Below are 26,344 nucleotides of genomic sequence, written 5' to 3' on the forward strand. Positions count from 1 at the left end.
ACCCTAGGAGGAACTCTGCATTAAATAAATTTGATTTTGTGAGGTTTTTGGTATCTTTACCAGGACAAACATAGGTTCTGCTGTTCTGTGAAGTGGTTGACTAGTCCTTTCAGCCCAGCAGTACATGTAGATATTGAGTATATCAGATGGCTTTTACAGGTTATGCCCAAGAATTCCAGAGGTATTGTTTGTTCAGGGACACAGCTGAGAATCACTGCTAAGCTGTTATGTGTATCAGGGCCAAAACAAGATGAAGCCTTTTAACTTTCCAGGCTAACAATTCCCAAATATATTTCTTGAAAGACTGATAAAGGGACAGGGTGGGGCTCTGGCCAGATGTGGACTCAGCCTTGTGTGATCAAAGTGGGAAATCTGCCCAGCTGTGCACCTGAACTATTCACACTCTGGGCCAGCTTGCACTCAGGGGGATTCGGGCTCATTTACGCCCCATGTTTCTTCCTCTTCTGCCTCCTCAGCAGATATGTGTTTACATCAAGTACTTGAGTGATGTTCTGTGACAAGAAATAGTACACTGACACATGGAATGATGGCTCTAAGTGCTGGGGGACCAAAATGTCTCCTTTCATAGCATAAGCAAAGGTTGTGTATTGCAGGTACAGGGCTTCTGTAAACAGTGTAGGCTAAATTTGAACTAAGATGTGAAATGTCCTTGCAGCTGTGTGGAAGTAGAAATGTGGAGCTACACAGAATTTTCTTACAAAATTTGAGTTGGTTCATGTTGAGTGCTTCCCTGAAGAACCCATTTGTACACATTTTAAGGTATCTGTAAAGCAATAAGAAATTCTAATTTTGCCATCCCCTGTGTGCCTATAAGTATTGTGGATTCACAGCTTAGCACTCCATTAGAGTGTTTTCTTAAAATTCTGTGCAATTGGATTTTGCTTAATCTGTGCTGTTTCATGCCAGAACAAAAGATTATGGATCATTACATTATATATAGTGGAAAATTATTCAGAAGTGTCAGTTTGAAGGTTTTGGTAAAATTGCAGATTTTGTAGGTGAAAAGTAATCTTTACTACAACATAGTTCATAATTGTTTTGGGGATGTAAAAGCTTGGCATTTTAACTAGGTCTTGATTCAGATTAGATTTAGTATTTTTGTAGTAATTTTAGAAATATTGGAAATGTACATGCACATTTGCAATGCCAAACATTCCTGCTGATTCTAGATTATTTATTGCTTCCTATAGAAGTAGCTAAAGCTTCTTTCCCATGCCTGGCCACTTGAACAAGGCTGGGTTGGATGGGGCCCTGAGCAGTCTGATGTAGTGGGTGGCACCTTTGCCCATGGCAGGGGGTTGGAACTGGATTATCTTTAAAGTCCCTTCCCTCCCAAGCCTTTCTGTAATTCTTCATGACTTGGAGGCTGCTAATTGAATCACAGTGCACTTCTAAACCATGCAACTCTTAAGTGGTCCTAACAAATTCTTCCCTGAATTATATCTGGACGTATTAAATTTGCAGGCTTGCTTTATTGCACAGCAGATGTTTTCTGATGGTATTCAGTGTTTTGAGGAGAGTGAAAAAAAGTGGGACAAGTTTCTGTGTCATATAGTATCCTGCTGCATTGTTTATGTGAAAAGTTAAATTTTAAATAACTTGTGTATGGTTAGTTGTGATTTTTTTTTCCCTCATTCCCTTTGTGCATAATATTATGTTTTTCTTTAGTATAAGTTGATGAGTTATAGCAGCTTGTCTAATGCTTGTATTATGGAAGTTACTTGGGGCACAGGGTATTTGAATGCTTGGTTCTGCCTGACCCTGATCATGCAAAACTGAGAGAAAATGAATTGTATCAAAGCTCTTACAGATGACAGGATAAAAAAGAATGGAATGGAATAGAATAGTTCTGTTGGAAGGGACTTGCAGTGACTGTGTAGTCCAACTGCCTGATCACTTCATGGCTGACCAAAAGGGATCTTGCAGATTTTGATTATGCAGAAGCTATTGCAGGAAAACCAGAATTAATATATGTTTTGGTCTGTCCAACTTCTGAAAACCCACCAGATATAATGTTAAAAGCATGTTAAAAAGCCAAACACTTCCCTTTTGCCCCAAAACACTAACAGCTTTGTTGTAATTTTGACCGTATTTGTTTCCAGTGCAAAAAATAGCAAAAGATTTCCCTATGTTCAACAAGCTTTACAGCTACTAATAATTTTTGATATGCTCTTAAATATTTGTCAATGTCTCCACCAAAAACAATGTTAGTAATTGTAGGAAGGAAAAGGAAGTTAACTGCACTGAAAGCATATAGTATTGGCAATACTATCACAAAAATCCCAAAGTGAAGCTTTAGTGCTGCATTTCTGTCTGACACTTTTGTAGGTACTCTGTCTCCTTACCATGTGGTCTTTAAAATCATGCATGAGTCTGTTGTTTAGAAATATATTTGCTGTAGCCATAATCTTCAAAACAGACCTATTACTGTGAATACTCATAAGACCAAACCATTTGTTTCCACCAGGATGAAGCATCCTGGACTCCAAGATTTGCATTCGGCATATATGACAGGTAATTCTTGCCTATGCAAACTGGACTTCTAGGTTTTAATTGGAAATTTTGCAATGCTGAAAGTTCAAACCTGAAATTTAGGAACTTATATTTGAGAGTGGAATGGAAAGTCTTGAAGCTTTCTGTACTATTAATGTATAAAGAGTTCTGTCTTGTGGTTTAAGCTGAAAGCTGTTCCTGCCATTGTTCTTAATATTTAATTTTTCAAATTTTTAGACCTTAACTAAATTAAATGCTGTATTTTTTCTCATCTTTGAAATGTTTCTTTTTCTAAGGAAATGTGTGTTTTTAAATAAAAACAAAACTCAGGACACTGTGTGTGGGCACATGTACTTAAAATTCTTTAAAGAGTTGCTTTTAAGAGCACACATTCCTTGTGTCTTTGCCTGATTGCAAAGCTGCATAGTGGTGAATGACTTTGCTAGATGAACTTCAAATCCTGACCTCTACAAAATAAGAAATATACAAGCTTCTGATTAAAAAGAAAAATGATACTAAAATGCTGGCTTCTCCAACTGGTCTTGTAATACCTTCTTGCTTGTTTTACAGAAGGAAACACTGACACTGCACCCATGAAGATCAGGATATCTTTCAGTTTCATTGCAGCTGGAGTCATACTGAAATGTGGCTTCATACTGAAAAAGGTTGGTTTTTAGACTACAGACTATGACAGTTTGTGAAGGAACATACATGTTTGTGTGAATATGGCTACATTACAGCTGTATAATATATTAATTTATATTACAATATATATATTACAATATATTCATATATATTACAGCTGTATACTTGCAATACAGACTTGTCTGTATCTATGTATGCACAGGTTTAACCTGCAGCTGACATGATTATGGAAAGTATTTAAGACTTCTGTAAGCTCTGTGGAAAAGAAGTGATTCTGAAAAAATATACTAGCAGTTACATCTACTTGAAGATGAGAACAGTGTGCTTTTTTAAACAAGAACCCTTATTATTGGGACAGTAAAATAAAGTTTTGTCATTGTTGATTTTAGTCACTGATGCATTGAACCTTACAATTTGGCAGTTTTCCCATATAGTTAGCCAATGCTCCCCTTTTAATCCTGTTAATTTTACTAAATTACTTATGTTACAAATTAACTGCATCGCAGTATTTTAATTGTGTTTGTAGTAATTTTAAAAATAGTTGCTGGGGATAGGTCATTTAATTATATTTTATCAGTAAGAAAGCATTAGCTCTGCTGTGAGTGATAGCCAGCAAGGCCATCTGCAATGCCTTTCAGTTCACTCACTCTGAATTGTTCAGATAAAGACTGTCAAGTGCTGCCTAAATAAGGAAGGAGCCGTGGTAGGGTTAAGTGCAGTGGAGGACACAAATGGAGCATTGATTCCAGGCATGCTGGAGGGTCTGAGCTGTTTCCTGCAGCACTGAACCTTTTAAGAGTTTTCATTGTTTCCCACAAAGTATTAAAATGCGAGTGTCTGCCATTCAGGATCTCAGGGAGGATGAAAATGAGGATTGGGAGGAAGAAGAAAAGGTGAGTTAAACCCCAGTAGTTTTACAAAGTACTTATTTCCTTCTATTTTTCATCTTTAAGACAAGAAACCTGTAATGATTGCCTTTCTCTTTCAGATCTTCCTCAAGCCTGTTATTGAGGACAGAAATATGGAACTGGCCCGAAAATGCAGTGAATTAATAAGTGATGTAAGTGATGGTGACTATTTGCACTCTCAAGTTTGCATTTCTTCTTTCAAATGCATTTATATTTATAATACATATTTTCTCAAATATGTACAGTGTAATATGTGCCCATCCAAGGCTCAAATAATAAAAGCCCACAAAATAATAGAAAAGCACAGAGTATTCTGGTACCATAAATTATCGGCCACAAAAGAATGAGCTTTTCAGAGCACTTGGATGGTACAAAGCACAGGCCCTAGAAAAGAGTGTTTCAAAATGTGGGTCTCAGGCAGAAGGTGTCTGCCAGGAGAACACCTTGGCTGCTTTCATCAGGAAAATGTGGTATTTTTTCTGGTTGTAGCCTAATCTTATGCAGTTTAGTTGGTTTGAACAAAACTGGGTTCCAGTATCCATAGCTGTAAGGAGGAGAGTAAAAAATAAAAGAGAAATTTTTAATGTTATCTTTTGTTTGTTCTGATAGATGTCCAAAACTGCTCAGCATATTTTTTTGACTATGCTTATGAGACAAATACACCAAAATGATAGAATATCTTTTAAAAATATTTAGCTCGCTAATTCTTGATTTAGTTACTATAGGTTTTTAAAACTGTGGATCAGTTATATAAACATTATATAAATATCATAAATCAGGTCCCAGACATTTTAAATTGGAGTAGGTCTGATTGCTTCAATGTAACAGGATCAGATTTGCCTTCATGGAGATTTATTTTTGTTTCTCTCTGGGACACTGTGTTGAAAAAAGTAACTTTGTCCCTTCATGGGTGTAAAGAATGATATTTCTCCTGTGAGAAAGCTGTGGCAGGAGAGGAGACCTTTCTGAGGAGAAAGTGACTTGCTTCAACAAATGTTCTAAAGAAATCAAAAAATGGTGTCTGGCCCGTGTTATAATCCAATATTTAGGTTGGGTTGTTGATTTAGTGGGAATAGAACACACAAAATTCATGTTTTAGGTATAAGGTTTTAGGGGTTGTGTACCAGAAAAGAACAGTTAACTCAGAAGACCAGTATCTGGGGTGTTAGAGTGCTGTCTTGAAAGTGTGATTTGACAAGGTCAACGTTTCCTCTTTCCTCTTGTCCATACACCTCCTATTCAGTTTTCACAGAAAGAGTGCTGAAAATTGGATGGATCCTTAAGAGAAACTGCCAAGATGAGCCCTTTGTAAACTCAACCTACTTCAGGAAGCAGTAGAGATTAATAATATTTTTACTGATAGATATATACATGCTTTCTTTGGGAAAAAAGGGCATAAGGTGCGTTAAGTGCCTGTCAACTCTTGTAAAGGCAAAAATGAAAATGGACCTGAAGCACTTATATGACCCAAAATACATTTGCATTCCTGCAGCTTCTTTCTAAACATGGTCACTGTTCTTAAAGGAAAAAACTCCTTGGAAAATGCTGAATAAATCTTTCTCTAACTGAAAAGGAATTATTACTCTGCTGTGTACCCATTAGGAGTAATGTTGGCTGTGGCTCTCAATTAATGGATAAATGGAGTGGCTGTATTTTCTTGGATTTTCTATAGGGACTTGAGAGCTAAGGTGAATAGCTAAGTCAAGCCAGGCTTCTCCTGCTTGTAATGGTTCAGGGATGTGGGCTTTTGCTGAAAACTTGGGATGCATTTAGCCTGCAAGTGTGTTAGATTTTCCTTGAGATATGTCAGGCATAATGGCAAAGTGTTATTAATGCTTTCAAAGCAAGAACAATTTATAATGGTCCAGACCAGTCTAATTTCAAAAAAGAGGCTTCTTGTTTAAAAATAACATCCAGCTTTGAGGCTTTATTCAGCCTCTGATGAAATCAGTAGGTTTTTCTTCACTGGCTTGAATGGAATATGCACAGAATATGAATTTTGTTTCCCAGAATTTTTTGCTATAATATAATTTCTTATGACCAGTGAAGTCCTTTGTACCTGAGTATAAATTCCTCGCCCTGCGCATTTCATTGTGGAGACCAATAAATTGCAAAGAGTTTGCATTCTTACCTTCAATTTTTTGACTTGCTGACATTCAGAACTTTTAATACATTCCGTATCATTTTTATCATGAACCTTTCTGCATACTATTTGTGTGGATTTATGATTGGTGAACATTTATACATTTATTTGTACAGTGGTTTATGGCGCTTTCTGTTTGGCCCTTTAGATGACCTTGGGGGAGCAGCCTGTGTCCTTGCTGGCCACGAGACTGGGTGATTGTCCTTTTCTGATGGTGGAGCTGTCAGCACATCTCCTCCATCAGAATGCAGAGCCAGGAGTGCACATGCCTGAGATACTGGGGCTGTACTGTGCTTGCCCTGCATTCTTTGCAGGCTGAGTTTTATTTGGCAATATGGTTTTGCAGAAGTGTTACACTGGCAGTCCTTGGTGAATCTGTAATTGCCAGCCTTGAGCTGTACGTAGGGGAAGCTGTGAAGTGTTTATGTGCTCCCATTCTCAAGAAAATCCCCAATTTCATTTGAGGTTGGCAGATGTTTGTTCTGTGACTGTGATACCCCCTGGATTGTTTCTCTTGACAGTCGTTCCATTTAATCTCCCTCTATTATGAAATTTTATTCCACAGATGTTTTCAAAACTGTCATGTGTGTTGAATTTATATGAATTGCCTTCCTCTCCAGGCCTTTTCTCTTCCACATTGAAATCGAGCTCATCCATTTGCTTGTAGTGTATTTTCATCTCTTTTTTGTTTTGATTGTGTGGTGGGATGTTGTCAGTACTGTTATAAGCAGAGATGGGAACAATTATAGAAGGTAATTGACCAAACTATTATAATCCTTTTTGGTAGAATGGCGGACACCGCCTTCTGAAGGTTCTGCTGAATTGTGGTGATGAGTGGTACCAGCACTTCTTTTCCTCTAAAGCAAAAAATAGAACTGCTTGCTATTTATCTGCCCTTGCACAGAGTCCAGCTTAGCTTTAGGATGTCTCTTTTATAAAGCAAAGTCCAAAAAGATCTAGAGCCCATAGTGGAAACACTGTGCCAAACTAGCAGGGTTTTGACTATCTAATTCTGGATGCAGCTGTTCACTTGGACTCACCCATACTAGTCACAGCCTCTAACTCAAGAGGACCTTGAGTTTGAAATTGCTGGAGATTACTAAAATACTATGTACTTTAATAGCAATACTGTATGCCTGCCATTTTCTCTTGCTTTACTCTAGGTTCCTATGGCCACAGAGAAAGGATTCTGTATTAGGTGAATCTGTGGTCTGACAGAGTCCTTAGTCTTTTAAGAGACTATAAGTTCAGAAATGTAGGCTTGGAAAGTGAATACTTAGTGGGAAGAAGTTTCCTATTGTTCTAGCATAAAAGCTAGATAAGAAGGTTCAGACATTTTTGTTGTTTTTCTAAACAAAAATGGATATTTTAGATATGACAGTTCTACAGTGGATCTTGGCAGGTTGACTGTTGACATGGTTACACCACTGATGCTAAGATTATTAAAAATAGCTTTTGAGTATATTCATATTAAAGTTAGATGAGCATGTGTCCCTGAATAAAAGGAATGGTGGCTGCTTGGATTATGCTGTTACCATTGGAGTCTTTCCTTTAGCCCACAGTCTCCCTTCTGTGTTTTCCTCTGAAAAAGGCTGATGGAACAGGCCATGGGTAAGATGAATTTTCTTGGTGAACCAGGAAGCTTTGGCTTAAAAGTTGGATATCCTTGTTTTATAAAGTTGATCTTTCCATATAATATCCATTAAGAAAATGAATATTATCCATTAAGGAAAAAAATGCAGCTTGAAAATTAATATTTTGGTGGCTGTCTAGGAATTTTGATCCACTTTACTGCATAGTTGTGCTGTGGTCAGAGTTGGTTATATGATGAGTCAGGGAGAAGAAAAGGATCTGAAAAGAACTATAAAAAATTGGGCCTTTAGTGAGCTATTGAACTTCAGAAAGAGCAGTGGCTCCAGGCCATCATTTGCAAATTCTTCCTATTTGTTTTTTTCACAAGGCTTACCAGATCTGCTCAACATAAACAGCGTATTTTGTGGTGAGGGGTAAGCCACTTGCAGGCAAAATTTCCTATTCAATATTTAAGACATTTGAATTTTTAATTATGGACTTTGAAGAGGAATATTAGCTTCTCTGCCTGTTCATTCCATTCATTGGTAATGTTCGATCATAGGCAAGCTCTTGAACATCTTCCTTGCATCGTCTACACTAAATATGTTTTATTTAGTGCAGGTGTCATGACTTCATTATACTTGTCTGGTTTCATCTTCGATCCTTCTGATTCCAAGCAATGTGGACAATACTGTTGCAGAATGGAGTTTGTTGGATCAGAATTTGACCAAACATTTTGTTACGTGTTCTTTCTACATTGCATATTTGAGTCTGTATGCATTTTGTGGCTTCGTGGGTTACTATAACAAATGTGAATAATAAAGGAATAAGGAGGTGGCATTAGTCATTTACTGCTTTCAGTTCTTTTGAAAGCATGACTTCTACAGCAGAACAGCTTTGTTTCTTCTAGTCATGTTCTGTCATTCCCCCCAATTAAGATACACCTTAGGAAGCTTTTGAGTTTGATTCTTGAATGTAATTATTACTCTGCAATTAAAATGGATATAATTACAGTCAGCTTTCAGATGTCTGTGGATGATTTATCTAAGTTGTGAGCAGCAAGACTCTTTGTGTCCTCTGCCAGAGTCACAGCTTTACAGGAATTTCTACTGGGAATGCCATCAGACTCACCCAATAGACAGCTCTGTAAACTTCCAGTGCGTGTGTGCAGGTTAGACAGTAAGTGCCTGCTCATACTTATAAAAATGTCTTTTTTGTGTATTGCTCTGTGATTACCTGTGTGTAGGGTGTCACACACAGGTTACATGAACCATTGGCTTTGTGAGTAAAGTTATGACACAGTAATGTTACCCATTGTTCACCAAAAGGTTTTCTTTGAGAACAGACTGTAATCCACAAAAGCAGATGATGTGATTTGGAAGTGACGTGTAGATTTTTTCAGTAGTTCAAATCTGAACGAGCTCAATATCAAGCAAAATTGTTTCTTGAGTGAGGATAAAGTAGTAATGAATTTGAGATGAATTTAGCATTATCTAATGCATTTTTCAGTAAACACAAACTTTGCCTTGGATAGCACAGGAGCTGATTCTGTGTAAGCTGCCATCCTTCTTGTAAGTTTTCCAAGTCCCTGTAGAGGAATGCACACTAGAACTTGTGATATCCATTAAGGATTCAGAGAAAGAGGATATTAAGTCTGCATATTTCTGTAATGCTCAGATGCAGCTCATATTGCTTCTGTCAGTGCTTGTCAGCAAGTCTAGAGTGCATAAATTCAAGCTGCTGTTAGGCAGAATGTGAAAATGAGGTTAGAGAAATGGTAGCAGATAATAACCATGAAAGCTTAGTACTAAATAATTCAATTTGCATTGATCTAAACAATTCTCTGTACAAAGGAAGAAATGTCACTGAAAACATCTAAGGCTATCCATGTAAAGTGTCTGTCATTAAAACTTACTTAGTCCATCTCATCATAATTCACCATCTTTCTTCATGCAGTTCTTATATAATGAAAGTTCCTACATGTTAACCATATCCATAGATTTTATCCTTCTTGCAGTCTCGCTAATACAAACAATAACTCTGACTTTAGCAACGCTCATGTGATTATTACACCTGCTCACAGTTTGCCCCACTGTAAGAAAAATATTGGTTGCTTAAAAAAAAGTGGGTTTTTTTGTTTTGGTTTGTGTGGTTTTTTTTTTTGTTTGTTTGTTTTTTTACCAAATCTGCCAATAGTGTTCTGGTGGTTCCCCCCCCCCCCCCCCCCCCCCCCATGGTTTTCTATGTGCATACACATTTTTAAAAATGCCTCAATTCAAAATTTGTTTGGTCTTTAAGAAATTCTGTAATTACTTGAATGTCATTACTGTTGGGTGCTTTAGAGGCAATAGTTTGGCAGTGGCTTCCTGAATTTATTCATGTAACTCTTGGATTCATAGAGGGGCATTTGATGATGTTATACAGATTCTGTGCTTGCTAGGTCTGTGTTAGAAGTTAAACAATTTTTATCTTTGAGACCACAGATCAAGGAGATCAATTATTCGTTTCTTGTTTCTTTAGAGATACTAAAGCATCTACAACTGTCATGAAAATGTGCTCTAGATGTAGAGCAAAGTCCTGTCTTTTTCATCTATATTATTAAAGAGTTCTGTGACTTTTACATAGCCCTGGTAATGTGCGTGAGAACTCGTAGCTTCCCTTTATGGTTTAATTTGATCCAGCCGGAGGTATTTGCAAGCTGCCCAGAAGAGTATCCATGAGTAAAATGAAATAATAATAAAAATAATAATAAAAATTAAAATAACCAATGTTTGCATTTCTCTGTGTGTTTTTAAGAACAATTAAACTTCTTTTTCTTCTCTTTGTAGATACACTATAAAGAAGAGTTTAAAAAATCTAAAGGCAAGTGCATATTTGTACCTGACACCCCGCAGCTAAAACATGTGAAAAGCCTTGGTGCTTTTATTTCTGAGGTAAGATCTAAGAGACTGAAAAATTTTCTTCGCTTCTTATCCTTCCTGAAAACTCTTTCAGTTGAGTACTGTGATTTTTAGCTGGGGAAGGATGGCTCATTTCAAATAATAATTCTGTTTAAAGCTGAAGTGAATTCAAAGGCTGTAATTAGTGTATACTGCAATGTGAATAATAATAATAATTTGGAATTACATGACACTTTTATTTTGGAATTTGAAGATACTTTATTAATGGTTCTGAGCAAGTCCTAGCTATCCCATTTTATGTGTGGATAAACTGAGGAATAGGAAAAGAATGTTACATTTTCTGCAGTGATGAGCTTTGCAAATTACACCTGTGCAAAATTTCCCTGCTGTGGAGATTTCACAGCCTGATATCAAACAGAAGGAGACAAGGAAAATGTTTCCATGTTATCATCCCTGTCCTCCGTCAGCAAGAGGGCTAGGGCAGACATCAGGTCAGTGTCATCTGTGGGTTGCCTTAGCACTTGCATTTCTGTCTGTCTGTCTCTGCATACCTGTGACATGTGCACACACACACACAGCTGTGGTGGCAAAGACAGATCAACAGCTTCCAACGTGTCAGAGAGCATTTATTGCCAGCTCTTTATGTCCCAGGTACAAGGTGCTGTAGGATTGCATCTCTGATTGTTTTTCACAGGTAAGAACAGCAGCAGAAGTTTCACCTGAGAGACAGCAGCTTTGTTTAGCAATCACTGGTTCTGAGTGATTTGTCTGTCCCTAGGGCCCTTCAAAAAATTAAAATTTTGGTGCCTCCTTTTTTATGCCACTTTTATGATTGTAATAAAAAGTCCCAGTATCACTGGGACTGGGGTTACATAACTTATATACATTCCAAACTCTTTTTCTGATACACAAGAATTTGCTATGTGGCTTTCAATATGAATGCATCTAATAAATACTTTTCTTGTCTTTATCTTCCTGTTTTCTGAGGAGTGGCATATCCCAAGGGAAGTAAATCTGATGTAATTGCACTTTATGAGAGACAGACTGTTGTAGTCTTCAGAAATACAGTACATAGAGGGTATTTATCTAATCTGTCTGATTCCAGAGAATCTGCTGCTAATTAGTAATCAAAGATTTAGAGATATAAAAATATTCTAAAATTTAAAACCCTGTAGGTTTGATATTACCACTCTTTTGAGCACGCTGCCTGTTTATTGCAGCATTACCTGAAGCCAGTGATGTGATGGATGGTTTATCCTGTAAATTACTGACCTCTAGTGTCCCATCACCTGTATTTCCAAATCTTGGACACACATTCTTAACAGCACATCCACTGCAGTGAAAACAAGCCCTCTGTTTTGGGGAATGGCAACAAACATTACAACAAATTACTGATACGTAAATGTATAATGCATTTGGGGAATTGGCCTTTAATGAAGAACTGTATATTTCACAGTAAATTAGTGACATTAGTATAATGAAAATGTGTTTGGAATTTATGATTAATTTCATGGCAGTGTTGCCATTATTGTTTTATTGTTTGGAAGACTTTGATCTGAAGCAAAAGCCTCACACATTTTGTGCTATGGTTCTGGTATCTCTTGTAAAACCTCTTCGTGAGGAGCTGCCAGTACTGAATACTGGAGGAAACACAGGATAAATAAAATGTAATTTAAAAATGAGACTGTAATATGAACAGATGAAACAGAAACTATGGCAGACAGGCAAACTTCAGTGTTCCTGCCCTTTCTAGCTACATTTAATTGCTGCTGCTTATTAGTTGGTAAAATATTTATGGTTTGCCTCTCATTTGCTTCCATTGTTCAGGATTCTGGAAAAGAAAAAAAATAATTTTTGGATTTGAACATGAGCTGAGAAAGGATAGAAGAAACTGCCTTGCATATTTTATTTTGTATTTGCACCAAAATTATTGAATTTAATTAGTAAATATTTTGCATTGCTTTGTGAATTAGGTACATCCTCATAAAGTATTATTTAAAGATGTTTTTGCTAGAGAGTTAGTGATAGTAAATGAAATTTTTCCTGTTCTGTCTATGCCATTTTACTTACAGTAAACATACTACTTATTTTTTCTAGTATCTTCATTTTTGCTTTTTATGTCACCTTTTTCTGCCCTCTAGGTGAAATATAAAGGAGCTGCTAAGAAAGACCTTTCCAGCTCTCTCTATCAGCAGATGCCAGCCACAATTGACAGTGTATTTGCAAAAGAATTAATGCACCTACAGAGCAAGGTACAACTTTAGAATTGCAAAAATGATTTTTAGATTAACTGTGTGTCAGGATAAATACACTTTAAACAAAATATTTGAAAGGACACTTGATCGTCTGCTGGATTTATTTGGGTGAGCTTATCATCCAGAGTTTATCACCATAACTTCTTAAATTCAAAAGCTACACATTTTTAAAATGTTGACAATTTTACTTATGTTTATTAAATATGCATTTAAAAGTTGGGAGTGCATTCATTGATCCAGTGAATACAATAAGGAATTATTGAATTCAGTGACATTGCATGGTCCTTATAGAATGGGTGACTCTTATATAACTTTTCCCAGTGGGGTGTTGTATTAGCTATATAAAATATTTGATGCTGAAGGTAAAAGAAAACAAAACTGCTTTAATGACTTCTAAAGGCACCTAGTGGTAGCAGCAAATGTGTTTCTGATGATCTGCATACTACTACTTACAACAAATTTTATACAATTAAAATATGAAATCAAGTATATTGAATATAGTGTAAAGCTTGTAAACAGCCAGCAAAATGGTAAATTCAGGTTCAGTTGCCATCAAGGACTCAAAAATATAATACCCTAAGAGTAGGCAGGTGACCCTTCACTTCCACTGACCTCAGTGGAATGATGAATGTTAAGTATGTGTAACATGAATGAGGTTCCAGATTTTCATTGTTACTCATGAGAATTACATCGAGTAGATGGTCATGGCTTTCTGTCCACCAAGCCTTTCCATGGTTTTCGTGTTTTTGCTTTCTCCTCTCTTAAAGATACCAACTACATATGGTTTAAAACATCCAGTGTGTGAAGGGAACATGCTTCTAAATCCATAATATTGATTGTATCTCAATATGCATTCCTGTAATGCAGTGACACTTTTTCAGACAAAGGAAAATATTCATAAAAAGAAATTGGACTAAAATTTCAGGACAGTTTGTGGAGAAATGTTTTGATATAAAACATTATGTTAATCAAGGCTATATTAAGCAAATACAATAACACATATTTTAGTTTTCAGAATTTGAAAAGGAACATATATACACTAGTTAAAGCACCACAGTAGCTGAAATGACATTAATGTGACATTTCATTGTAGAGTGAGTGATTAGAGGAATTATAGTAAAAATAAATTGTGAATGAAACTTGTATAATATTTTTAAGCCATTAGCTTGATTTATAAAACATTAGTTAACTATTTTGCTACAGATTTACTCCCAAATTAATTCCAAATTATTGCAATCTACATTAGTTTACCCAAATGACGTTAATTAACATTGGTGATGTGGCAGAAAAGATAAATAACTGAAACTAAATATGAAACTATTGGTTCATAAAAAAACCCTTTTAAGGAAAAGACTGACATTTTTATTTGGTAGTTTTTGAAGGCTTTCTTCAATCATCCAACAGTTCTAGAGAAAAAAATATGCATATAGGCTGAGTTATATTTAAGCAGAAATTTTTCCCACAAAATTCATACTATCCCCTTAGGAGCAGATGCATTATAAATCATAATATACCATAAAACTTAAAGATACGCTGACACATTTTTCCAACTTGTGGTTTACTGCTGCAATGGACCTGAATTTAATGCTACTTTGAGAGAGCTCTCAGGGGATTTTCTAGTGAAAAATCTTCTCCACAGTATTCAAATCTAATCCATATTGTGCCTATCACTGCAGTACCTAAGTAGCTAATACAAGGATTTCAGATTTCATCTGGGTCAGGACATGGCAGAGGGGGTTTCTGCTGCATCTGTCTAGCTGGCATTGTGAATTTGCAGGTCATCACTTCAGGAAGAGACTACAGATATTCCATAGGAAGTAGAGAGAACAGCACCAGCTGGCCATTGCTCCAGCTCTGCTCCAAAAAGGCTGCTGCAAACACAGAACTGCAGTCTGTTTCTGAGTTATAGTAATCTGATTTTAAAATAGGTGCTGATTTCCCAAGAGGTGGAAAATATGAGTGTGTCCTCCCTACCCATACTTGACCAAATTTACACCCTTGACTCCCTTTTCATGCTCCTTGGATGCAATGCTGGGCTGGAATGCTTTTGGGGGCAGCTAGAGCAGGACTCTCCTTGCTCTGTGGTGCCGTGTTCTTGGCAGGATCCACAGCCTCATATGCCAAGCAGGTGCTTTGGGAGTAGAGGATCATGGTGGGGAAGAAAGAGAGCCCCTGACTTGCCCCAGAGCTGGTGCTAGCACAGGCTGGGTGCCTCTGGCAGAGATGTCCTTACACAGGTGTTTCCCCCACAAATGGGCTCTCCCCTGATGCAAAGTTTGCCCCTGAAATGGTGCTGCTGTGCTGCTGCTGCCCCGCAGCCCTGTCTTCAGCCTACCTCTATCCAGCCCAGTTTAGTAATTTGATAGACAATTTCAAATCACACACATGATTTAGGAACTTGGAGGCAACTAGGGGAAATATCCTGTTTTTCTCACAGAGTTATACCCCACCTACAGCTTCCCTCCACTGTCCTCTTCAGAGCCAACAGGCTGCAACACCACCAGTGACCAGGTTTGCATTCTTTAACTCCTGTGGCAGTTGTCAGTGATTTCAGCTGAGCCAGGATCTCCTCCTTCAGGGGTCTTGCCATGCAGTGTCAGCACTGACATAAGGATCTTGCTGTAATGGAGAGTATAGCACCCTGACACACGTGGATCTCTTCCTGTGGAGCCTCTTCCCCAGACTGGCTGTACTGAATCATACTCACTTCTGTCTTCAAGATACTCAGGAAAGCCTGAAACAAGACTTCCTGCTGTCTTTTGCATGAAACCCATGTTTACTCTTTTGTGTTTTATGTAGAACTGGCATGAAGAAGGAAATAAATACCCATAGAGAATGACATCTGTCCAACACTGGCAAAAAAAAAAAAAAATCCCAATGCTGTTTATAGGAAAAATGTTTCAGGAAAATGAAAAAGAAGTTTTACAGTTCCAATACTTGGGTGGCTTTTATAATTTAAATTTTTTTCCTCTTCACAGAAAATATGACTGTGGCCTTCTAAATGCCTTTCTTGAGAGTGAACAACCAGATTTCCTCCCTCTCTCCCTTTTGTCATAGTTGTCCCCAGGGAAAGCTAAAAAGAGGAGAAGCCCCTGCCCCTGTCATCACTGAATAACTTCACTCACTCTCCTTACCAGCTACAGAGCTCTCATCAATTTCCCTGCTTTTTGCAGTGAGAGAATAAATTTGATGAGAGCAGTCTAGGTCGGGAGCCTTCATTTTGATTTTTCTGAAAGGAAATTGAAATTTTTGGGGAAATTTATTGCAATATTCCTGTGGAATATATTGCTGAAGGAAAATTTCTGATCATTGCCAGCACTGTGCCAAATCTTTTTCTTGTCTGAAGATCAGTATGCTAAATACTTCCTTATGTAAAACAGCGTTTTTCTCAGTAAGGTGTCACAAACAATGATAAAGGTATTTAAAATTGCTTGGGGGAAACAATGTTGAAAAAAAGTAAGCACTTCATCACTTTTTTCATCACTTTATTTTTGCTGTAAGAAGTGATTGCATTGTTTTTCTTCTTATCTAAAAGGGATAATCTAAAGCAAACTGAAGGCAGTTTAATTTTCTACTTTGCACAGGGCAATATCTCAAAGAGTCAATGTTGAACAGTATTTTCTGTTTCTTTATAAAGGTGATGAAACAAGAGAATCTTAAGCAATGTTTTCAACTTCCAGAGAAAGTTTCAGAGGTTTATTTTTACCACAATAAAAATTTTGTTGTTTATTGCATCATTTCCAATCATATTACACATTATCAAATTGTTTTATGTAATTTTATTTTTTTTATTGTAGGAAATGTCATATTCAATATTTCCTCTCTTTTATGATGGCAGGTATTAGTCTTCTGGACTTCTATAGTTCTGTTTTACACAATTACATTGGATAATCTAATTCTCTATATGGAGATTAAAGTGTTGTTTTTGGTGTTCTTGAATGTTTCCTTTTATGAAATCCTGCTTTGTGGATTTTAAGTTCAGAGCACACCTTACTGACTATAAATAGAAATAAAAATAAAAATGTAATGTGTTTAATGTATGCCAAAACAGGGGGTCAGTCAGAGCTGGGTTAAAAGAACACAAAACCTTCCTTAATGCAGCTTCCTATTGACACACTGGTGTAAAGAGAGAAGAAAAATAAAAAATGAGTACTTACAAATTGGTTCAATCTGAAGTCATACCTACTTAAATAATTGCCTTGTATTTCTCAAGTTAATAAATGGCACCAGTACAGGGTAAAGGTTATGTCAGTGACCTATAATGCTTGGTCTCTGTGTAGAGTAGTTTCATATGTAGATTTGATTAAGGAAATTCAGTTTAGGTAAAACTTGAAAATCAACATGAGTTGGGAAATAAATGTATGCATACTAACCTATAAAATAATGTTACTAAGAATGTTGATGAAATAATGATAGATATTTTTTCATGCTTCCTTGGAAGCGATTTACAAATCTAGGAATAGTTCTGCAGTAAACTGTCCCAAACTAAACTAGACAGCCATTGAACCCCTCCTAGCCTAGGATTGCAACAAGACTACTCCAGTGAGTTAATGAAAATAATGGGAAAAGATAGGAAGAACAGATGCCAAAGCAAGTGAAATATTGCTACATTAAGCTGAAGAAATGGTCATCCTTTCCCAAGACAGCGGATACTTGTAATTTCTGCTAAATTTCTCATGCTGAGAGTTGATGTGTTACTGTGTTTTCATATCTTGGTTACACAGCCCATTCACCAAGGGAAAAAAAGAGCTGTTGAACCAGCAAAATGGCAATGTAATAAAATATCTGTAAATTAGTGGATTTTGGAAGTAACCATATGGGTCTTCTGTTCATAATGCCATTAAGTGGGGAACATCTTAGAAGTGACAGTGTAAGCAAGGAGAATTAGCAAAAGAGTTTTTGTGGCATATGTTTGTATAGTAGTTCCAATTTTGTGGGGAATCATTTGTTGGTGGTGCTTCAGTTGTGTTAAAGATTATGTGCTTTTCCATTTGCAAGACGTAACCAGTGTAGGCAAGTTATGGACTCTTTGTTTCACTGTCAGTCGTGTTTGTTCCTGCTGGAAGAGGGCTGATTGTGTTAGACTGGATAAGGAGGTGGCACATTTTAAGGTTCCTGATTTGATACTTTTGTTCACATAATAGCAGTGAAAAAATACCCTTCCCCCCTTCTTGTCTTAATGTCTCAGCCTGTATATCATTTTGTAATCTGAGATAGTCAGGGCAGATACTAACATATTGCTTTGGGCACACTACTCTGTAACTCAGATGAAATCTTGCTTTAAACAAAAACAGATACAGCATTTTCTCACAATTCTAGTATCCTGTCCTAAAAGAGTCTGAATCTCTGTAGCTGAGAGTTTCCATCTCAAAACTTTCACAGTATTCTTTTATTGCTATCATGGGTTTTTGTGTCAATCCTTCTCCTCCTAATCAGCTTTCTATCTTATTTGATACTTACTGTTTTCTTATGGATTATTTTAATGCTTTCTCATGAGAGCTGTTAGAGAATGAATTTTCTTGATGCTTGCTACTTTTTAGGCATCAAAACCTGGTGAATTTTCTTTATTATCAGCCTAAGAGCTTCTGACAAGGATAAGTGTAAGATCAGCTTTTCAGGCAGTTGTAGTATGTGAGTGTGTGTTTGTCAGTGTAACACAGTACAGTGAAAGATGGATGAATGCCCAACAGTGAGTTCCATTTCTATTATAAAAGTAAAGGTGTTTATAAATTCACAATTCAGTTCCATTTTCATTTACCATGATGACAATTGAATGTAAATATTATTTTTCTTTGTGAACCTGGGGCTAAGTCAAAATGCACATTGTGCTGGTTGTTTCCCAACAGTGGAAGAAATAGAACTTTGGGCAATGAGTATATAATAAACAGTAAAACTGTTTGTTTATGACAAATGCATGAAATACTTTTTTCTCTGAAAATGGAGAGTAATTATATAGCTGATTGCTTCAAGTGTGTTTAAAAAAAAATGTGGCTTTTGATTATGTTTTCCCTGGGCTGGTTTCTCACCTTGTTAAGCTTAATTTTCTGTGTTTGTGTTTTACTATTTCTTTCCCTGTCTACTCATGCATCTGTTGCAATAACATATGCAGAGAAATCTCACTGCTGACTGTGCCTCATATGTCTGTGTTTTGGGTGGAAGCTGCTCTCATTTCAGTGTTCTGGACCCATGAAAGATTTAAATTATTTATTAGGTTTCTTCCTGAATACAGGTAGACTACGCCACTAGATTTAACCTAGCTCATGTTATTTTACCTGCTTTTCTCAGGTCACAAAAGTATAATGTTGCTCTTTTCAGGTTCTCTATAAACAAAAACATGATGCTGAGAAAGGATTTTCAGACTATGCACGTATGAGGGAACCTCCAGATGTTAAACATGCCATGGAAGTCAGTAAACACCAGAGTGATGTAAGTACTCTCCCATCTGAAATGAGGGTGCTTGTTTTGGGTAGATACATCTGTTACAGCTTACTGAAATGAATTGGGCATGGAATATTTCCATATTTCCTTAGTTGCTATTTTTTATAAATTATTTGCTCTGAAGTAATTTAGGACATGGTGTGTGTATAATGTGCTGTGAGCAACAGTATGTGCATTTTATTCTGAATGCAGTGGAAAATGATAGTTACTGTTTATCAATAGTAACTAAGTGCTGTCACTTTGGAATAAAATTGCAGGCACAGGTTTTCTGAATTCACTTGTAGTTACTTTTGAAGTGCATAAAGTTCTTTGTTAAAATGAACACCAGTGTTGTTTCAGTGTCTCCTTCTGCCAGTACTTGGGTAGTTCTTCAGGGGTGCTGCGTAGAGGAGACAAGGGAGCTGTTTCTGCCCTGCTCTTGCACACTTTCATATATATGAATAAGTTTGTTCCTATCTCCTGAATATGTATCCAGTGAATTTTCCAAAGAATTTAATAGACTAATAAATTACTTATTTTACAGAATTTGAGCTGTAGTGTTCAGTTTGATGCCTGTGCTGGTTTATACCATTTGACCAAAGTATTTGTACTTATAGTTTTATTTAGATAACTTAAATAATTAAGAGTACTTAGCAATATTTTGAAAGCTTTTTTTTTTTCAGCTCCTTGTTAGCTTCTTGAAGTTCTGAAGGCTTCCACAATATAAAAGCCAAATTATATTTCTTATATTTCTGGTATTTATACTTCCTATTAGAATCAGGTCAGGTTTGATTTCATGGTCAAGCTAGTAAATACTAGCTCAATGCATCATTGCTTGAGGCAGAAATGCTGCCCAGATTAGAATCTTGAATGATACAGACACAACCTTGAAGAAAAATTTGTTAGTTTTAGGTTTTGTAAAAGCTTACTTGTGCGAAAAATAAATTTTAGGAGAAGATTGGTTAAAATAGTGATGACATTTTAAGGGGTACACAAAGCTTTTTAAGAACAGCTGATGTGTAACCTTAAAAGTTATGATCCAGTTCCATTCTTGTTTAGGTAACCAAATCAATTGAGGTAGGCATGGCATTTTACAACACATTTTGTTAGATAAATGAGATATTTATTTTGTTGTTTAGTGAATGTTTTCTACATTGTTAGCGCCATTGTTTGGAGCTAACAATGTAGAAAACATAGCTTGGGTGTTCATTTCAAATTATCTTAAATTTACCCCATCTTCTCCTACTAACAGTGCAACAAACACTCTAAGGTTATGTGGGCTGAAAACTAAATGTCAGTGCTAGATGTATGTCTGTGTGCAGAATCTTGACAGCTGGCTGTTGATTAAAAGGCTGCTGGAAAACTTCAGGGAAGCATTATGTTTGAAGAATAATTTTTTCTTCTGCTGGGAGATACCTGCAGTGGAATTCCCAGCAGTAATTTGCAGCCTGCCTTGATTACAGAATTCCCTCTTCCTGTCAAACACTGTCCATTTCTGCTGTTGGAAGCATCAGGGTGTCACACCGACAGAGCCTAGGAGCTGGGAATGTGAGTGCCTTTCCCCAGAAGCAAGAGGTTTTTTATTTACCTAGCAGTAGGAATGATGGTGAACTACTAGAAAAGGAAATAATGCTGGAAAGAGAGATGTGAATCCCTCTCAGAGAGGGGACTAGGAGGAATATGAGACAACTTCCTGTAGCAAATTCATCATAATTTGAGGGTTAGTATGCTAGTGCAAAACCTATTCCCCTTCTACAGCTGTATATCACCTGCTAATAGAATTAAGGAGAGCAGGTTACAGATGTGAGGATAAATGAAATTCAGTTGTTTCATCTTTCACCCTTAAAACAAGCAAAAAAAAAAAAAAAAGAAAAGGAAATGAAGGAAAACATGGGAGGGAAGGATGTTTTGATAAATGAGAACTTTTAACAGCATGTTAGAAATAATGAAAAAAATATGAGGGAAATTATTTTCAGCCTGAGCAAACTTCAAAAAATCAAATAAGTCATCCAAATGCAACACAAAACTCTAACCAGTTAGTTTAATGTGTTGAAGAACAGATTCTTTCTGCTTGCTCATGAGTAGCTGCAGCACAATACCTATCGCACATAAAGGAGCAAGTTATGTAAATCTGGTTATTGCTCAGCAGAAGCACACATCTCTTGTGGGTAATATTTGAGCATCATGGTGAATAGCTGAGACTTTCTTCTTTTGTAAGTACAGGTTTAATTAAGAACCATGTGAGTTTTCATCTCGGAGTCAGAACATGGAACAGCAAGCATTCCAAATATGGAGCATTTGTCTTTCCAAACCATTTCAGGGTATCTGTGTAATCACAGCTTTGAAAGTGCAGAGAAAAAGAAGGGAAACTACTGGACAGGTAGAAGGTCGAAGCTCTTTTATCCACCATTCAGCACAGTTTACCTGTGGGAGCAGAATGCATGTTTACCTACAATGCTCTGCCAACTCAATTCAACCTTTACATGGAGGGTTTGCATCTAAGAGGATTAGGATGTGTTTAAGACTATTTACTCAGCCTTTAAATAAAGCTGACATTTGTACTCAACTCTGTGAAATGTGCAATTTCCTTTAAGAATTAAAACTGTATTCAGCTCACCATACATTTATGCTGACATTTTGAAACTGTCATGTGCTGTAGGCCTTCACACCACTTTGAATATCATTAACATTCTGGGCATGTAATAGGCACCATTAATATGTTTGGGCAGAAACTGGGTAACAGGGAAATGCTGTAAAAACTCCTGAACAATGTAATCATGTCTAATAAAATAAATTTTGTCTTTTTTATACTTAGACTGAAGAAAATTGCTCTCAAATGAACAGAAGTAACTTTTCTAATGACAGGAAATATACTTTAAAAAGAACTGAAATACTACATAATGCTTGCAGGGAAGGATGTTTTTCCAAACCAGAGTACTTTTCTCTATAAATTGTGTTTGTATTTTGTGAAGTGAATGTTAGTGACGTGACTTTGGCACACAAAGTCATTTTCAGAAGAGCGAAGTAGGGACCATCAGCCTACTTTGTCTGTGCTGAGCTGATCAGTTAACTCATCTGGAAGTTTCCAAACTTGGGACCAAAACTAAGTGGTGGTCTTAAAACAATGTCATGTCACATTTTTGCTTTATGTGTATCTGAGTATCATGTGAATGGAAGGATGTAGTTGAATGGTGAAATGACATGACAACTACATTTCTAAAGCAGAGAAACCATTTGCTATGTTGGGTCCATGTGGAAACTGCACATAGCATTTGATGAAGATACTCAAAGCTGTGCATCACAATTTTGTCTGTTCCATGACCTGGTCCATCCATTTTGAATAGGAAAACAATGTTAATATTTGTACAGCAGTTTAAATGTTCTTCATTAAAATGACTGATTCTCCTCACAACATTACATGGTGTGAAATAAGGATAAGTGATCTTCTGATTTTACAAATAAGAAAATGGCAGCACACTCATCTATGGACATTTAAAAGGCAGTTTGCACGCCTGATTTTAAAGCCCTGGTATCTTTTCTCTTATCTACAAAGAGTGCTTTTTTAGAAATATTAGTTGACAGCTGGGCAGACTTCTGATGTATACACTTTCCACTCCACCTGAGGTCAGCAATAATAATTTTTATGTTTCACTCACCATCTAAATTTGAATATTTAAGATGTCTGTATTGTCTTAGGAGTAAGTTGTTTTTCATTTTCAGGGTATAATGCAGTCACAGTTGACACAAAAAAAGTACATTCTTTCTGATAAGACCAAATCAGCAGATCTTAAAGTGGATGTGCTTAAACACCATCAGTAACATACCCAAATGTTAATGTTTGTTTTGGTGCAGATCATGGTAAATTCAGGGTTCTCCTGTCTCTCTGTTCAGTATCTGTGTTACAAAAATCACCATTCATTGACAAACTTTCTGCTGACAGTGGTTGTCAACGTCAGGTCCCCCTGGACCACTTCCAACTGGTGCTGAAAATGATGTTTACTTCTGGTGTAATTGGGACCAATCAATTTTAAGGCCCATTACTGGAAAGGATGACTGCATCAGTCTGTAATGGGCCAGAAATGTGTTTGTCTCTTTTACACAAGCCGGAAAACAGTTTTCAACATCATTTGAGCAGGAATTAGAAAAGCTGTTGCCAATGATGATTGTCACCAGCTAGTCATTTTCTTAGTGTTGATGGACCCCGAAGTGTAGATGAGAGGAAAGAGGGCAGAGACACAGCTGACAGGCCATTAGTTAGTGGACTTAACAGCTCTTAGAAAATGCTAATCAGGGATAAACAATTAGAGACAAATTCTTGTGCAGACCGGTGTGCCCAACTTCTTGCCGAATCCTTAAGAGGGCAAAATGTGTTCATAGCTGCTTGTGTGCATTTGAGTGATTTATCATGTATTGTTTGGACTTGTTTGGTGTTGGAATAAATGAGAAGATAAAAGATTTCAAGAAAGGTCTGAATCTCTTAAACCCAGGTTTGCTTGGCTCACCATGTAGAAGTTTCTGTTTGTTGATTGACAGTCTGAGATGCTTTGCAGCGTTGTTAGAAATCTGTTTACTTTATGGCACTGAAGTGCATTCCACTGGTAATCATGTAAGGTGAAGCATCTTGCAGACCCTGCTGGAGTAACTAGATCAGCATGTCTATCCTCAGTGGACCTTATGCATTTTTTAAGAGCTCAAGGTTTGGCCTATTAAAATCAGTCTAGTAATTATGAGCAGGCCATGAATATTCTCCATGCTTTGCAAAAACCAGTTGCAATTCACGTTTGAGTATGTGAGTATGTAATCACATTTGGGATTAAAGATGAGGAATGATTTTTTCCAATTATTGCTTCACGATAATATTCAACAATGTAACCACTTTTTATTGTAATTTCAAACTGGGTAGAAACCCACTTTAAATTTAGTTGGTGTCTGTAATTTACTGTTTTCAGCTTCAAAACTGAAGATGGTACATTTTTTTTTTCCCTTTTAGTTGCTCCTTCTTCCTCACTTGCATTTCCCACTGGTTGGCCATAATTCTCCATCTAGGTCTTTCACTGCTACTCTGAAATTGTTATCTCAGGTACTTTTCCTATGCAAAGTCAGCTGGAACAATTTTTTTGTATACTTTGGTCCTCGTGAAGTGGAGCAATTCTTGAGCCTTTGCTGATTGTTTCTTTGGTAGAGCCTGAGTAACCCTTTGAAATGAAGTTTGAGTAAGGACATTGTGTAATGCCTGGAAATTCCAGTCAGGGTATGAGCCTCTTGGCTGAACCAGCTCAGGACAAATTATGGCTCCTTCTCTGGGTGCTTCTGCTGTTTCCTTTCTTTTGGTGCTTTTCCCCCCTCATGGGCTTCTTCACTTTCCATCTTCTGATGCCCATGGGTGCACACACCAAGCTGGTTGCTTTGCCCTGTCTACATCTGTTCCCCTGCTCTCTCAGAATAGCTCTGGTTTTACTGTTCTAACATAGCACTATTAAAAAAAAAAAATCACTAGATGGAACAGAAGAGCAGCTGTGTAATAGAGGCCAGCAGAGTGTCCCAATGGGAGAGGGTCAGCATCCAGGGATTGAGGTTATTCAGGAAATGGGAAACATATTTTTTCTTTCTTTGGCCTACCTCTGACAAACTACTGTTCTGCTGCATAACATTTTTATTCTCACTGGAGTATGACAAGCTGCAGAATGGAGCAAATATATATTGCAGACATTTGTAAAATGCTAGATGACTTTCCCTCAGACATAAGTAATAGGTATACTGGTTTAGGTGCAGGAAGAATAATAATTCACTCAGGGAAAGATATAGCAATTGGCCTTGCATCTAATATAATTGGAAATGGTGAAATATAAAGGACTGTCACTGTCTTATTTCTCCCCCCCTTCCTTTCCCCGAAATTAACCACAATCATCCATTATTTCATGTACTATATGATCATGTCATTTGGGAGCAATAAGTGACCACATTTCCTCAACTTTATCACCACCGTTCTTGATTCTCTGATGTTAAATTCACTACATTCCTAATTTCTATTTTGAGCACATATGCTGGCCCTTAATTTGCAATTTACATGGATCATAGGGTGCTATTCAGAAACCTGTTTCTGCTGCCTTTGTGGTTTTCACCTCACCTTATGTGGTCATTAGGATGAACAGCATATAATTAACTAAATTCATGTAAAGTCCTGAATTGCAAATGCTTCTCTCTACCTCTAGTTTCTTAAAAATTAGAGAAAATCTAAACATAACTAAAACAAAAGTTCCAGTGGTTTACACCAGCTGAAAGAATCAACTTTTGTTTTGTATGTATGTGATGATTTGGGCTGAATGCATCAAACCTATTTATTTGTTTCTTTTATTAGTGATTACACTTGTGTGTCACGGCAGATGAAAAATTATAAGATCTATTTGTGGGCAGGCAGCCAACAGTGAAGCCTGTTTAGCTTGTCTGCTTAGCTGAAGCCATATGGACACAAAATTACTTTCCTGTTGCATGTAAAATATTTGCCAAAAAGTAAATTTTTTTCCTTTTCTTTTTGCAATACCATTTCTATGAAGTATATTTGTCACTAACTGCTTCAGTTTATGAGTTTGTTGCATTGTACCCAGAGTACCCAGAAACTTTACATTGGAAATAGGAGCAGAGGTTATAATAAGAAACTTGAAGCTGAGAACTTTCTTGCTGGTAAAATACTATCTTGAGAGATTGATTAACTTTGTGAAGCAACAAAAGAAAATCTGAAAGATTTCCCAGTGAAGGATGAAATATTATTTACTTTCTATTTCTTCTAAACTTTATGTTCTCCAACTTCTGCCTGAAACTTCTATTTGTCAGACACTTTCGAATACCAGGGACAGAATGTCATTAAGAATAATTCAGTAAGACAGCCCTTGGAAATTGGCTTAGATTGGCACATGTGCTAGAGCAGGAAAAAGCTGACAAACCTAGACGAGGGAAAAGCAGGATAACTTATGGAGCTCTATAATGTCCCTG

General features: G+C 36.8%; 2 protein-coding genes across 2 annotated transcripts in view; both read left to right on the forward strand.

Annotated features, from left to right (window-relative positions):
• Nucleotides 1-26,344, forward strand: part of LOC132325101 (LIM zinc-binding domain-containing Nebulette) — a 246,884-nt gene that overhangs the window by 153,972 nt on the left and 66,568 nt on the right. The gene's annotated exons all lie outside the window — the stretch shown is intronic.
• Nucleotides 1-26,344, forward strand: part of LOC132325094 (nebulette-like) — a 76,405-nt gene that overhangs the window by 18,546 nt on the left and 31,515 nt on the right. Inside the window, exons 2-8 of the mRNA XM_059841986.1 lie at nt 2,489-2,535; nt 3,085-3,179; nt 4,008-4,052; nt 4,148-4,219; nt 10,611-10,715; nt 12,824-12,934; nt 19,253-19,363. Of these exons, the coding sequence (XP_059697969.1) occupies nt 2,489-2,535; nt 3,085-3,179; nt 4,008-4,052; nt 4,148-4,219; nt 10,611-10,715; nt 12,824-12,934; nt 19,253-19,363 (586 nt within the window). The remainder of the gene's footprint in view (nt 1-2,488; nt 2,536-3,084; nt 3,180-4,007; nt 4,053-4,147; nt 4,220-10,610; nt 10,716-12,823; nt 12,935-19,252; nt 19,364-26,344) is intronic.

The sequence above is a fragment of the Haemorhous mexicanus genome, chromosome 1, assembly GCF_027477595.1.
Source record: "Haemorhous mexicanus isolate bHaeMex1 chromosome 1, bHaeMex1.pri, whole genome shotgun sequence".
Taxonomy (NCBI): Eukaryota; Metazoa; Chordata; class Aves; order Passeriformes; family Fringillidae; genus Haemorhous; species Haemorhous mexicanus.